This window comes from Onychomys torridus, chromosome 6, assembly GCF_903995425.1.
Source record: "Onychomys torridus chromosome 6, mOncTor1.1, whole genome shotgun sequence".
Classification (NCBI taxonomy): Eukaryota; Metazoa; Chordata; class Mammalia; order Rodentia; family Cricetidae; genus Onychomys; species Onychomys torridus.
In genome coordinates this window covers 70,436,740-70,452,847 of record NC_050448.1, presented here as the reverse complement: position 1 = coordinate 70,452,847, position 16,108 = coordinate 70,436,740, and the positions used below count along the sequence as shown (strand labels likewise).

The 16,108-nt window shown below is 42.7% G+C and overlaps 1 protein-coding gene across 1 annotated transcript in view; it reads right to left on the bottom strand.

Moving 5' to 3' along the window:
* Positions 1-2,043: 2,043 nt before the first annotated feature.
* Golph3l (golgi phosphoprotein 3 like) overlaps positions 2,044-16,108 on the bottom strand; it is a 32,585-nt gene continuing 18,520 nt past the window's right edge. Inside the window, exons 4-5 of the mRNA XM_036190277.1 lie at positions 14,223-14,337; positions 2,044-4,256 (exon numbers count right to left, since the gene is read on the bottom strand). Coding sequence (XP_036046170.1) covers positions 3,829-4,256; positions 14,223-14,337 — 543 coding nt within the window. The 3' untranslated portion in view covers positions 2,044-3,828. The remainder of the gene's footprint in view (positions 4,257-14,222; positions 14,338-16,108) is intronic.

Genomic DNA, 16,108 nt, shown 5'->3' with positions numbered 1-16,108 from the left:
TCACTGTGTAGCTCTGGCTGACCTATAACTCACTCTGTAGACAGGCTGGCTTTGAACTCCTAGAGACTCACCTGCCTCTGATTCCCAAGTGCTGGGATTAAAGGCATGCAACAACAAACTGTTTTTGGCAACGACTTGTGACAGATGGGCTTGGGAGCTACATGTTCAATTCTAATTGCATTAGGTTTACTTCTCATGGGACAACCTGAGAAATACTGAAACATAGGTTATCATACAAGGCAAAGATAAGCATAATAAAAATGTTTATAAAGCTCTATAGGAATTTTAAAACGACCCATAGGCAGTGTAAGGGTAAAAAAAAAGGTAGCTTTTTTTCTCTTTCCGCTCTCTTCCCTCCACGTGGTCTGTTTCTCTCTCTCTCTCTCTCTCCTTCTTTCCCAATAAAGCTCTAAAAAGGAAAAAAAAAGTATTCCTAACAAAGGTCATTTAGAAATACCAGGACAAATCAGTAAAAGGCTTTAATTGAATGAGAAGCAGAACTGACCTTCAGGAAGGTTAATTTGGTGGTGATGAATACAAATGTTCAGAAATTTAGGCAGAAAGGCACTAGAGATGGTCCGTCTAGCCCAAGTCTCTTGCCATCATTAGTTAAAAGATAATTAGAATTAACCCAGAAATGTGGTCGTTAAGAGCAAAGCAGAACTGCATTGTATGTATACAGCTCAGCTCAGTGGTAGAGCACTTGCCCAGCATGCATGAAACCATGAGTTCAATCCTCAGTACCGCACAGGGGTGGGGGTGGGGGGGGGGGGGGGGAGTGGGAGAGGGTGCAGAGAAGAAGAGAAAAAGAAAGAGAAATTGGGTTGGGGATTTAGCTCAGTGGTAGAGCGCGCTTGCCTGGGTTCGATCCTCAGCTCAAAATAAACAAATAAATAAATAAATAGACTTAAAAAAAGAGAAATTAAGGGAGACAAGAAAATACAAAACTAACCCTATCAACAGTATGTGAGAAGCTGGACCTGGTGCAGTAGGCTTCTAATGTCAGCAGTTCAGGGGGCTGACACAGAATTACAAATCCAAGGCAAGCCTGGGAAAATTAAACCCTATCTTTAAGATTTTAAAAAATAATAACAATGGGAGAGGCCTGGAGTTAAAGAGTACTGGCAGCTCTCACAGAGGATACTGGTTCGGTTCTCAGCATCCACAAGATGTACTGCCATCTGTAACTCCAGTTCTTGGGGATCTGAGGCCCTCTTCTGGTCTCCATTGTAATTACACCAATATGGTATACAAACATGTAGGCAAAATATCCATACACAGAAAATAAGTCTTTTTTTGTTTTGTTTTGTTTTTGAAACAGGGTTTCTCAGTATATCCCTGGCTGTCCTGGAATTTACTTTGTAGAACAGGCTAGCCTTGAACTCACAGTGATCAACCTGCTGGGATTAAAGGCTTGTGCCACCATCCTCCCAGCCAAAATAAATCTTTTAAAAAAGATTTTAAAATAATAAAGAGGGTCTGGGAATCAATGGCTGCATGTGTGCGTGTGATTTCTTAGTTTAGCAATGGATTGAATACAAGGGGTGAGAAAGCTGTGTTTCTCCAACCGACTATCTGTAGAAGCAGTAAATTAAAAACAAGGAACCAGGACAGAGAAATGGCTCAGCCTGATGGTAGGAGTTCAATCCCAGGGACTCCCAAGGTATTAGTGGAGAATCAGTTCTCACATGGCTCATTTTACATAGCAAAGTATAGCCAGTCCACATAAGGACATTTCTTCCTGTTCCTTGTGCTGTAGACATCCTAAGGGAGGGAAGGAGTAAGAAGGCAATCAGAAGCAGTTCCATTAGCTATCCTAACATTGTTAGGTTCATCTTTAGACATACTTGGGCCATTTGCAATGTGTTCACAGAAGTCATCCTCATTCTCTTCAGTGGTAATATGGTATTACTGGGTAACTTACTTTGACTGAGATGGAGTCCCTACTGGGATGTTAGCTGGAGCCCAAGTCAGCACTCCTGTGCCCTGTCAATACATACCACAATTAATGAAGTTATAAACCATGTACAGAGAGACCAGGGGCATAACTATTGATCTTTATTATACAGAAATGTGGTGGCAATCATACACTAAATGAGTGTTTGGCAGTGAACATTACACAGATTTGAAGTGACGACATCCTCATTTTATGGACATATAAAAATAAACACTGAGAGTTGCAAGAAAGAACTCAACTTTTATCCCCCAACCAAGCTGAAGCTTTCCACAGGAAAACCTGGTTTCAATTCATGCCGAATTGTTCTAATGGGAAGACAAGCTAAGCCGCTGGATATCACATGGGCTGACTTTCATATTTCTAGCGAGCCAGACTAAGGCTCTACTTGCTTCTCAAATTACAATTTATAGCTCAACTAATCTAAGAGACATATGAAATGAAAACAATAACAATGAATTAGAGAAGTTTCATGGATCTAGGTAGTTCAGGGGAGCAGATGAAGTTAGAGCAATTTACTTCTGATTGGGGGATTTGGTATGAGTTCAAGTGATCTTTATTGGCTGTGTGGCAGTCTGTTTCTCCCCAGCAGTTGACAGGGTGCTTGAAATCAGCACAACCAAGTGCTGGCCTCTTCAGAGCTCCTAAACCTAGGCTTTGTATCAGCTACCATTGACACTCAACTACCCATCTAAATAGCATCTCCTCTAAACGAAGTCCCTCTTCACCTTCACTACTGAAGCAAAAACATTTAAAGAGATTCTGCCAGAATGAGGACTGTGTTGAAAGGAGACACAATTTGGAGGGTGTCTATAGATTAAATATAGACAGAATTACTATCAAAGCCCTTAAATATGGGAGAATTTACTAATTTAAATAGGAGATAAAAACAGGGATTATGAAGACATGGAGTTTGGTTGCATTGTCTGGACTCGGTGCTGTAATTTAGGAATTGAAACTTAGAATTCTCTTGACCAGAGTAGAGACATTTAAAGTAGTCTGGAGCAAACGAGACAGTCCCAAGAAAAGTCCTGACACTTGAGTGAGAGGTGGCATCACAGAGCCCTGGCTAGCCCTGAACTCACTAGTCTAGCTGAGACTGACCTTCAGCTCCAGACCCTTCTGGCACCTTCTCCCCACTCCCTCTACACCTGGCTTCAATGATGTGAATTCTCCTGTGGTCTCCCTTCTCTACAGGCTCTAATGCTGGCTGCATGAAGGAGGTGGGGAGGCACACTGCTCTTTAAATTCAGACTTTGTCTTAAGGATTGTGGAAGCAGGATAGTGCTAAAAAGGAGCATGGGATACATTTCTGCTTCTAGAACTATGGGTGTCAAGTCATCAAACTTGGAGTATTTTCATTAGATAAAGATGAGAGAAGCACGGGCAGGAGGTACAATCTCAAGGGCCAAAAATTAGTCTTATTTCTATTGCCCCTCATTCAAAGAGACAGTGATGTCAGTAAGCATCGTTGTTTAGCAGAGTCAAAGAGACAAAGGCTGAGAAAACCTGAACAAGGGAGCAAAAAATGGATATACAGTTTGCTCTTCATCTTCACATTTTGTTGCTGGAAAACTCTAAACCCCACATAGATACTCCTGTTGATCCAAAAGCACATTGGTTAAAACTAAGCCCAGAAATGGGAGAGATTTATTGGATGTGCATGGGCTCCCCGCTTTCATCTGGACATAGAATGGAAGTAGAGGAGAAAGAGTCTGCTCAGAACGGTCGTGGCCATGAAGAGCCCTGAGGCGGTCCTCCTCAAGTCACGAGTCTGATTCAAAAAAGAGGAAAAGGATGACGACAATACCTCACTACACAAAGCTCAGTGATGGGGTCTCTGACAGCCACCGGAGGAGACCCGCCTGCTGGCTTTAGGATTTGTTGAAGGCCGCCAGCACAGCCCAGATCATCTCTGTGGCACTGTGCTTTGCCCCTTCCACTTCGGGGTCCAGTTCTACGAGGTCCTTGGTGCGATTCATTGCCACATCATACTTGTCATCCGCCAGACAGGAGAAGACGTTCTCCAGCACGTCGGAGGAGTGGGCCAGCACGAGCAGTGCCAGTGTTCGCCTGTCCATGCGCTGAGGGTCGTTCACCCACCGCTCTAGCACACTGTCCTGAAGCTTTTTCACCAGCCGCTGTTTCTCTGTTGTATTGGTCACTGGATGAGTGGTCATGTCGAACAGCAGGAAGTTCTGCTTCTCCGTGGTTAGAATACCCTTCTCGACTAGATTCTTGGCAATTCGCTCTCGCACATTTCTTAGCTGGTACTGTAATTTGAAGGGGTTCCATGTCTCACCTTTGGGAAACAGACAGAGAAAAACAAAAAGAAAAGGCCAGTTTGTTATTTGAACCTTGTCTAAAAATTTAAAAGCACAATCCCCATCCGTGGCGGAACAATGTCAACTTTTTTTAAAACCATCCTTCGTGCTTTATGTATTGGTTTGACTCCAAATGTATTTTACATTAAACGACCTTCAAAAATTGTCCTCACACATACATGGATGCACATGCACACACATGTACAATACACATATACATGTGTACACACAGATAACAATATCTGCACACACACATGTGCACGCAAGAGCACACATATCATGCTTGTACTCATTTATTATTTAGTGTTCATGAAAGCATGTGTGCTATGGTACCTGTGTGGGGGTCAGAACTGATTCTCTCCTTCCACCTTGTGGCTTCTAGGGATCAAACCCAGGTTGTGAAACTTGGCAGCAAGTAAGTACCTTTACTTGATAAAACCATCTTGACAGTCTTCTGGATTTTTATTTTTGTCATTATAGTTTTTTTGTTGTTATTTGTACTTATGTATGTATGCACGTGTCCAGAGTCCAAAGAAGGTGTTGAATCCCCTGGAGCTGGAGTTATAGGTTGTTGTGAGCCACCTGACATGGGTTCTGGGAACTGCATTCAGGTCCTCTGGAAAGAGCAGGAAGCACTCTTAACAACTGAGCCATCTCTCTGGCCCCTTATTTCAGTTCATATATGACTTCTCTGTGATGTTGCTAATTGTTCTTGGATGTGTGTGTGTGTGGACATGGATGTCAGAGAACAGCCTCAGGTGTCCTCCAGCCCTTCCTTACCTCCTTCCCTTTCTTTCAGACAGCGTCTCTTGGGTGGAAGGCCTACCCAGGAATGGTGAACTAGCAATGTTGGGGCTCAAACTACCCCATTCTATCTTCTTTGAAGAGTTGAGGTCCTAGATTAGAAAATGAAAGCCAAGAGGACGAGAGGCCACCATTCCACTACTAACATAGCAAGAGGGTGTCACACTAGGAGAAACAGACTAAAAGCCTAAAGGAGGAAGGGTTCCACAGCTGTATCCAAGAAGTCCATTTGATCAAGTGTAGAGAATCCTAAATCTAAAGGTGCTGCTGAAAACCGCAGACATCTTCTTGGTGCAGAATAATTGTCAGGATGCTGAGAGCAAATATCAACTGGCAAAGCCTCCTGGAATTTAACAGTAGCCAGAGGAAAAAGCAGGAGAACCCTGCTGGAATCATGGTCGGCCCTGGTGGGTGCAAGGGTATGTACCTATACTAGATGCACACACTCAGGAGCAATTGGAACAGGATCTGGGGCTTGATTAGAGGATGTCACTGACACCAGGGGTTTAAGCATAACCTCTGACAGAACACATAACAGTAAGCTGTAGTTACTTACCACCAAATATCCTTCCAGAGACAGCATCTCAGTATATATTGGGTGGCTTTGATTTCCTTATGTAGTTCAGGCTGGCCTCAAACTAGTGATCCTCCTGCCTCAGCTTCTCAAGTGCTAGGATTACAGGTGGGCATTTCCATGCCCAGATAATAAGTTGCTGTAACTCTAAGACACTAGGCTTAAAATATAATCATGCAGGGGTTGGGGATTTAGCTCAGTGGTAGAGCACTTGCCTAGCAAGCGTAAGGCCCTCAGTTTGGTCCTCAGCTTTGGAAAAAAAAAAAAAAATCCTGCGGCTCTGGTAGACTCTTCCAGGCTCCCTTGGAAGGTTGATTTTCTATAATGCAGAAGCTCTACTTGACTGGTGAAGCTGAGAAGACTGAGGTGTGCTGTCTCTGCTTAAAGGACAGACGCCGTCCTCCTGATATGGTAGGCTGGCAACATTGGGACCCTAATTGTCCCCTTCTAACTTTGAGGAGACATTCTGTACTGGAAGGGACAAGCTGTGTTCATAATCAAAACACTAGTCTTCCTCAGAAGAAAACAGAAAAGGAATTTCCAAGCTACTAGCCCTTATTCTTGTATGGGGCAAAAAAAGGTAAACTTTCTGAATTATGTTACCTGTGTCAAAATCACATATCATACATATTCAACAGTAAAAGGGTAAGAAAATCTAATGAGTGGGGCTTGAGTCCAGCTCAGTAGTTTAGCATGTGTGAGGCCTTAAAATGAATCCCCAAAAGAAAAGAACAGTAACATTTAACTGGGACAGGTATGGTACCTATGTCTGCAATCCCAGCACTTGGGAGGCAGAGCAGGAACATGAAGACTTCAGGGTCATTTTCAGCTATAAAATGAGTTTCAAGGTCAGCCTAGGCTACATGAGACCCTGTATCAGTAAACAACAATTACAGTAATAACAAAACTCCAAAAAGTGGGGCTGGAGAGATGGCTCAGGAGCTGAGAGAACTTGTTGCTCTGACTTAGGTTTGGTTCCCAGCACCCACAATGGCAGTTCACAACTGTGTGTAACTCCAGTTCCAGGGAATCTGACACCCTCTTTTCACTTCCAAAGGCGCTGCACACATGTAGTACATACTAATTACATGTAAGCAAACACTCATACACATTAAAAACCAAAATATAATTGGCTAAAGGGGGTACTATAGCTACTCTTTTTTTTTTTTTTTTTTTTTTTTTGAGACAGGGTTTCTCTGTGTAGCTTTGCGCCTTTCCTGGAACTCACTTTGGAGACCAGGCTGGCCTCGAACTCACAGAGATCTGCCTGGCTCTGCCTCCAGAATGCTGGGATCAAAGGTGTGCACCACCACTGCCCGGCGACAGTTACTCTTCATTGTTGACTTGATTTGGAATCCCAGGAGAGGGCTGGCCAGAAGGTACAGCAGGTAAAAAGTGCTTGCTGGGAGAGCCTGGTGACCTGGGGCTGATCCCTGGAACCTATGGTGGAAGGAGAGAATCAACTCCCGAAAGCTGTCCTCTCACCTCCCCGTGAGTACAGTCGCGCGCGCGCACACACACACACTCTCTCTCTCTCTCTCTCATAAGGAGTGACCATTGAGATAGCTTAGTAGGTCCAGGCACTTGCTGCCTGGCTTGACAAACTGATATGGACTCTGACCTGAATGGCGGAAGAAAACTGACTCCTATAAGTTGTCCTTGGACTCCAGATGTGTGTTGTGGTGCATGCTTGTGCACATCCCACACACCAACTATATAAACAGAAATTTAGTAACAATAAAAAGGATTGCCTAGAAGGCACACTGCTGGCCTGTCTGTGAGGGCATACCCAAGAGGTTTAGCTGAAAGGAGAGACCCATCCTAGACATTGGATGTGTACCTAGACTGAGTAAAAGGAGACAAAGGAAAGCCTTTTGAGCACCAGCATTCATATCTCTGATTCCTGCCTCCCAATGTTTATGTCAAAATAAATTCTCCTCTCTTAAACTGCTTCTTGGTCACAGCAATAAGAAAAGTAGCCGGGTGGTGGTGGCACACACCTTTGATCCCAGCACTCAGGAGGCAGAGCCTTGTGGATCTCTGTGAGTTCGAGGCCAGCCTAGGCTACAAAGTGAGTTTCAGGACAGGCACAAAGCTACACAGAGAAACCCTGTCTCCAAAAAACCAAACACACACACACACACACACACACACACACACACACACAAGAAAGAAGGAAAGAAAGAAAGAAAGAAAGAAAGAAAGAAAGAAAGAAGGAAAGAAAGAAAGAAAGAAAGAAAAAGAAAGAAAGAAAAGAAAAGTAATACAGGGTCTTTGGCAAAACCTTTGACTAACAGTGGCTTATTCTAACCCTTAAGACTTAAAGGTAAGATGAAATGAGAGGGGGAAAGAGATAGGGAGGGAGGGAAAAAGAGGGGGAGGGAGGGAGAGAGATAGAGACTGAGAGCATTGGAGAGATGTTTCAGCAGTTAGGAATGAATACTGCTCTTGCAGAGGATCCCAGCACCCATGTCAAGTGTCTCATGACTACCTATATGACAGCGGCGGGGCGGGGCGGGGGGCTTACACTCTCTTCTGGCCTTTGTAGGCATCAGCACTCACACGAACATTTCCACATACAGACACAGACTCATAACTAAAATAAAAATTAGAGAAAAAAATCTCAACAGTGATATCAGAAGCTATACAACCGTACAGAAATTCTGGAGTTTTTATTTTAAGCAAAATAAAAAATTTACTTAAGAGGTCAACAACAAAATTGAGCTAGCAAAAGAATCAGCAGTCTTAGAGACAACAGAGATTATGTAGTTTGAGCTGGGCATTGTGAAGAATGCCTGTAAAGCTCCTGAGCAGGAGAATCAGGAGTTCATGGTTATATTCTGCTACAGAGTAAGTCTGAGGCCACCCCAGGCTATGTGAAATCCTGTTTAACAATACAAAATGAGATTATGTAGTCAGAGAAATGTGAAGTGCCCTCAGGACTGGCACCTGTGTAAAAAGTACAGAGAAAGAAATGGAAAGAAAGGGAGAGGAAATAAAAATGGCGGAATAATAAATCCCATATTCCATGGAAAACACTTTCCTAAACATTTTGACCTCAATGAACCCCACATAGGGTACATGTAGAGAGAATTATATCTAATGCCAGGTACTAAGAGGCAGTCTTGGAAGGCGGGCTGATAAAAACGACTTGTCACATCAGAGCTGCAGTGAGGTCAACAGCTGACTCAGAGTCAGAAGAAATGGGGTCCAAAAAGTAAAATGATTAGTTCAAAGCACTGACTAACAAAACTGTCAGCCCAAAGCCTTTTCTTTCTTTACACAGGTTTCTCTACGTAGACCTGGCTGTCCTGAAACTAACCTCCATCTCCCAAGTACTAAGATTAAAAATGTGCCACTTGCTGGGCAGTGGTGGTGCACGCCTTTGATTTCAGCACTCGGGAGGCAGAGGCAGGTGGATCTCTGTGAGTTCGAGGCCAGCCTGGGCTACAGAGCGAGATCCAGGAAAGGCGCAAAGCTACACAGAGAAACCCTGTCTCGGGGGGGTGGGGGGTGGGGGGGTGGGGTGGGGGGGGGTGTGTGTGTGTGCCACCACAACAAAACCTTGATTTTGATACAAGGTTTTAGAAGGTTGTCCACAAATGGGGCCAGTGAGATAGCTCAATGGGCAAAGGCTCTTGCCAACCAAGCCTGACTACCTCAGTTTAATCCCTGGACCCAGAAGGTAAAATGTGACAACTGACTCCTCAGAGTTGTCCCCTAACCTCCACATGTGCACTATGTTGTATGTTGGTGGGGGTTGGGGGAAGGGGCATGTACATGCATAAAAAGCAAAGCAAGAAAAAATTTTTTCCCTAGACAGAGTTTCTCTCTGTAACAGCCTTCCTTGGCTGTCCTGGAACTCAACTTTGTAGACTAGGCTGGCCTTGAACTCACAGAGATCTGCCTGTCTCTGCCTTCTGATAGCTGGGATTAAAGGCATGCTACACTACAGCCAGCTGGAAAAAATTTTTTTAATTGTTCACAAATGTTTACCGTAGCCTTGGTCCCGATAGCTAAAAAGTAGTGTTTAAAAAAAAAAAAGAAAAGAAAAAAGCAGTGTAACTCAAATATTCAAATATCCATCAGCTAAATGACCAAACAAATGTGGCACATAAATTAATGAAATATTAGCTGTAAAAACAGATAATTCAGCCAGGTGGTGGTGGCGCACGCCTGTAATCCCAGCACTCGGGAGGCAGAGGCAGGTGGATCTCTGTGAGTTCGAGGCCAGCCTGGTCTACAGAGTGAGTTCCAGGAAAGGCTCCAAAGCTACAGAGAAACCCTGTCTCGAAAAAACAAACAAACAAACAAAAAAACCAAAAAACATAAACAAACCAAAAAAACCCCACAGATAATTCTGGGATATTCAAGATGGAAAGATCTTACTATGTCAATGTCCTGGCTATCATCTAATAAATATTATTATTATTTTGATAGGGTTTTACTATGAATACCAGGCTGATCTTGAAACTCTCTGGTTAGTCTCCCACATTGTGAGGTTACGAGCTTTTGCTACTACAGCTGGCTTAACTCTTTTTAAAATAAATTTATCTTGTGCGTGTGCGTGTGTGTGTGTGTGTGTGTGCGCGCGCGCGCGCGCGCGCGCACGCACGCACACACACTTATAAGCATGTGCATTCCCAAGGGGCCAGAGAGGACAGCTAGAGTTACAGGAGTCGTAAGTCTCCAGACATGGGTTCAGGAACTGAATTCGAATCCTCTTAGAGTAGTGTTCATTCTAACTGTTGAACCATCTCTCCAGACTCCAATTTTTACTTTAGTTTTTATGCACATGCTTTTTTGGGGAGGGTATTGAGAATTGAACCCATTTTTTGGTGTTTTTTAAACAGTGTTTCCAAATGTAACCCAGATTGGCCTTGAACTATCAGTAATTCTACAAGTATTAGGGTTACAGGTATATACCACCATTCCTGGCTAATAATGCTTTTTTAAAAAGTTTAGGGTTGGGCATTTAGCTCAGTGGTAGAGCACTTGCCTAACAAGCGCAAGGCCCTGGGTTCAATCCTCAGCTCAAAAACAAACAAACAAAAAAGTTTACTAAGCTTTACTAATGTTTGTTGTGGATATCGCTCTGTGTAAATAAAGTTCTGATTGGCCAGTGGCCAGGCAGGAAGTATAGGCGGGACAAGAGAGAAGAGAATTCTGGGAAGTAGAAGGCTGGGGAGAGACACTGCCGCCACTGCCATGAGAAGTAACATGTAAAGACACTGGTAAGCCACAGGCCATGTGGCAAAGTATAGACTAACAGAAACGGGTTAATTTAAGATAGAAGAAGTAGATGACAAGAAGCCTGCCACGGCCATACAGTTTGTAAACAATGTAAATTTCTGTGTGCTTTCTTGGTTGGGTCTGAGCGACTGTGGGATTGGCGGGTAAGAGAGATTTGTCCTGACTGGGCCAGGCAGGAAAACTCTAACTACAAATGGCGTCCAACATGTTAGCAAGAGTTTCCACCTAGAACCTGAGAAAAAAGATTCTAAATGGAGCTAAAAACAGCTTCCTAGTTGTCTTCCTCAAGTTAGTGGCAGCCTGCCAGTTTGAGCTACTATGGCGGGTTCCTGGCGTGTGCGTCTGACCTGCAGTGTGGCGGGAATGAGGAGTCTACAAGCGGCACTTTACTCTGCTGTGTGGTAGATTTAGCCTTTGCTAGTTAAAAACAACAACAACAAAAGGTTTCTGGGCTATGAACTGCTTTGATAGAACTGCTTCTGATAGTTGATGGTATATATGGCTCCAGACCCAGAGCTGGCAGTAAACTGTACCACCGCCATGTTGGGAAGCTGAGGTGGGCGGAGCCAGCAGCCACAGCGGTGTTTCAGTCTTATAAAGATGGATATTACACAGAGAATCTGGTTTGTCTTGTCTTTGGGATTTTTAACCACAAAAAAAGATCTGATCATAAAAACTGTTGAGTTAAACAAATATGTAAATTTTAAAGGTAACTTGACTTCAAAATTTGGATATAAGAATATGTTGCTTTGGAAAAGAGTCTCTGCTTTTGTTTCCACAGAAAGCCAGAGGCTATGGATTTGTTCCAGATTAAGATACATCAGGTTTGATCAGCCAAGACCACCTGAAAGGTCTCCGATGACACCATGGCCCAGATGATCTGACATCCAGAATGGTTTCAAGGCAACTGGCTCAGAGGTTCACCCTAATGGACTACTCCATAATCCTAAAATTTTCTTTGTGTCCCCATAAGATACAGCGCCCCCGTCCAGCAGGAAGTAGTAAGAAAAACTACGCCCACATTCCCAAAATTATCAAGCTGGCTTTGGAGATGGAATTGGCTCACTCCTTCTCTAAACCCAGACATATTGCTAAAAGAAAAGGTTAAGAGATTCTTGTGTCCCAAATCAGAAGAGCCCTCTGGTGTGGGACAGAGAAAAACCAATATTTTTATTTAAAGCAGGTTGATTATAAATGTGATCTCTTTCTAAAGAAAAAGAGGGGATATGATATAGATATAATAGGATGAAGGGTAGATTAATGAACTTACTTCTAAAGAACAACAACTTGTTTAAAATGTTTTACATTGGTATAGATTTTAGTCTATTGATACAAACTTAAAGTTAATTTTGTTATACTGTGTGCATATTTCTACTCATGTTTAAGGTATTATGTTTGTATAGCTCATTTAAAATTGTAATGGATAATTAAAAATAGATTAATAACTGGTCATCTATGATAATCATACTCATAGCCATGTTAGTTAAGTCTTCTAGGTATACACAGAGATATTTCAGATAGACAGGTAATCTTCAAACACTTCAAAGGTCTACAGAATATGGCATTTAAAATATTTTTAAAATTTAGACTTTCTGGACAGTGAGACATGTCTGCTCCTGGCAGCACCGATTTACTTCAGAGAGGAGGATGGGCATTGAAGACACTTCATATGGAGTTTATCTTCACCTTGGCAAAAATAGCCATTTGGGCAAGAAACTGTTCTTGCCTGGACTGCTTGATCGACTGGACATGCAGGACCCATAGAAAGGTGACCACTGAACTTTGCTTGACAAAATGGTCCTTCAGGTTCCTGCTTCGCAGAGGAAGCTGCCAGAAATTCTACAGGACACTGAGAGAAGTGACTGAGAGACTCTAGCCCTGTGGGCTGAAGACAAATGTCCCAACTTTACAAAGGAACATTAGGTGACTGTCCAGGCTGCCAGCTGTCTCTGTCAACCCTGCAAGACTCCCGAAAGTTGCTTGCATCCTTCTCCCATTTCTCAGGTAATATTATATCCTTCTGAGGTCTTTGATGTGGTTGAAGGCTAGATAGTTATAATTTCCTCAGTTATGATAAAAGATAAGTTAGATATAAAACCTTAGACTCACAAATATAAGATAGATAGGATATCTTCTTTAATATTGTAACTGTAATTCTTGCTTGATAATTTTGTTATATGTAATTTTACTATGTAAAAGTTAAAACCATCCTTTAAAAAAAAAAAAGAAAAGGGGAAGTGTTGTGGATATCGCTGTGTGTAAATAAAGTTCTGATTGGCCAGTGGCCAGGCAGGAAGTATAGGCGGGACAAGAGAGAAGAGAATTCTGGGAAGTAGAAGGCTGGGGAGAGACACTGCCACCACTGCCATGAGAAGCAACATGTAAAGACACTGGTAAGCCACAGGCCATGTGGCAAAGTATAGACTAACAGAAACGGGTTAATTTAAGATAGAAGAAGTAGATGACAAGAAGCCTGCCACGGCCATACAGTTTGTAAGCAATATAAGTCTCTGTGTGTTTACTTGGTTGGGTCTGAGCGACTGTGGGACTGGCGGGTAAGAGAGATTTGTCGTAGACTGTGGCCAGGCAGGAAAACTCTAACTACAAATGTTTATTTTAAAAACGGCTGGTGAAGTAAGTTTGGCAAGTAAAAACACTTAGCATAAAGCCTCACAACTGGAGTTAATACTGGGATACCACATAAAGGTGGCAGGAGAGCCACCTCTAAACAGTTATCCTCTGACCTTGGCGTGTGCACTCCCACAGGTCAGTACACACATACACAATCATAAAAAATATATAAATACAAAGCTTCTTGGGAAGGTCTGGAAATAAAACTCAGTCAGTCCAGTGCTTTCCTAGCATCCTTGAAGTCCTGGGTTTGATCCTTAGCACTATAAGGAAGTAGAGTGATGGTTTATGCTTATAATCCCACACTTAGGAAGCGAAGGCAATAGGATTAGAACTTCAGGGTCATCCTTGGCTACATAGCAAGTTTGAGGCAATCTGGGACATAGGAGTTACTGTCTCAAAAAAAAAAAAAAAAAAAAAGAGTTCCTTGGCTGGATAAGTTCTGGAACATCCTTGGCTGCACAGCAAGTTCAAGGAAAGCATGGGCTGAGATCCTGTCAGACAACAAAACCTTTTCAGAGTAGGATCGCAGATGCTAAGCTGCCATGCTTGTGAAGGCTTCAGGTGCTGGTTAGCCACTCTCCTTACCTAGCTGCTGCTCTTGTCTATTCCCCTCTGACTTCACTAGTGTAGGCTAAGATGACCAAGGGCGGGGCTGGGGCGTGGCTTTCAGTCAGCTCACCAGTGAGTAGCTCTATCCATGTCTGGACAGTTTCTGTTGGCTCAGTTGCTTTGATATGTTTGAGAGTTTCATCCAGCAAAACATCACCCGTTGGGCTGTCTGACTTTAGCAGGACCTTAAAGAAAGAAACAGAGGACACTCCTTTACTCAGATGAAAATCCTTCTGTGTACAATATACACACTGCTGGTTAGGTGGTGTCAGGAAGCAGAACATACTGCCCATGTCATGAAGAGTTTAATATGTAGTATGACTTCATAGGAGGAAGACAAAACTACATTTGAACTGGGACCTAGTAGCAAATGCTATAAATAAAATGGACAAAAGATTCCATAGTATCTTTCTGAGTTTGGAAAACCACTTTGTGAAACCACTAATAAAGGAAAGAAGATAGGAAAAGTAAGTTAATTTGGGGGAACATTGTCAAGCCTGGTCTTTGACGCTTTGGGAGAGCCAAGTTAAAATGTCTAGTCAATAGTTAATATGTTCCTGGAAGCTAAAGCTAAAGAAATGTCTACAAATTTGGAAGTGAATTTCCGGGAGGTAACAGATACAACTGAAAAGGTGAATGGCATTTCCAAAAGGCTAGAAAAATTACCTAACAGGATACTTGGCTATCAGGGAATGGAGAAGTAAAGGAAACAAGGTAGAGTCAGAGAAAAAAAAAAATCTGAAAAAGGCCAAGAATGTCAAGTAGGGAGTGGTAAAAAGTGCCCAATGTACTGGGTGTAATGACACATGCCTTTGACTATAGCACTTGGGAGGCAGAGGAAGGCGGATCTGTGAGAGTTCAGGGCCAGCCTGGGCTACAGAGTGAGTTCCAGGACAGCTACATAGTGAGAGCCTATCTCAAACTCAAGTGCCAAATATAGTATGTACTTTAAAAGAAAAAGATTAAGACTGAAAAAAAAGATGGTTCTATTTAAGAATGTAAATTCAGGGTTGGGGATTTAGCTCAGTGGTAGAGCGGTTGCCTAGCAAGCACAAGGCCCTGGGTTCAATCCTCAGCTCAAAAAAAGAAAAAAAAAGGAGATAGGACAAAGAATGTAATTTCAGCAGAGTACTTGGAATGACAGGCATTGTGAGTGGAAAAGAAACGACTAAGAAATACGTGCTGGGGCTGGAGGGATGGCTCAGTGGTTAAGAGCACCTACTGCTCTTCCAGAGGAAGGGGGTTCAATTCCCAGCACCCACATGACAGCACATGATTGTCTGTAACCCCAGTTCCAGGGGCCTAACACCTTTATATAGTGCACATGAAATAAATTTAAATAAATTATTTTAAAAAAAGAATTATGTATTATGTGTCTAAGAGACAACTCATCTGCTGCAGGGGATTTTCTTTTTTCTTTCTTTTTTTTTGTTTTTTTGAGACAGGGTTTATCTGGCTGCCCTGGAACTCACCCTGTAGAACAGGCTGACCTCGAACTCAGAGATCCACCTGCCTCTGACTCCCGCCTCTGCCTCCTGAGTACTAGGATTAAAGGCATGCATCACCTCAGCCTGGCACAGGGATTTTCAGTAAATGTAACAGATTTGAATGGTTATCAGAGAATATCCTGGGATAACTAAGATAGGCCTGACTCATAATTTCCTCAATCTAGGTTAATATTTTATTTCATACATAGAGAGGGGAAAGATAATCAACAGCACCCTAAAATGTGACTTTTCTGTGCTAAAAAAAGACAAAACTATGCTTCCATGACTCTTTAAGGATATCGGTTTTTTTTTTCCCTATAAGATAACTAAACCAAGCGGACAATGGGACAGCAAAATTAGTGTTTATCTTGTCTAAGTATTCAAATTTTCATTTTCTTTTATGTATGAGTATTTTGCCTGTATGTATGTACTCTGTACACTACAGGTGTGCAATGCCTGCGGAGGCCAG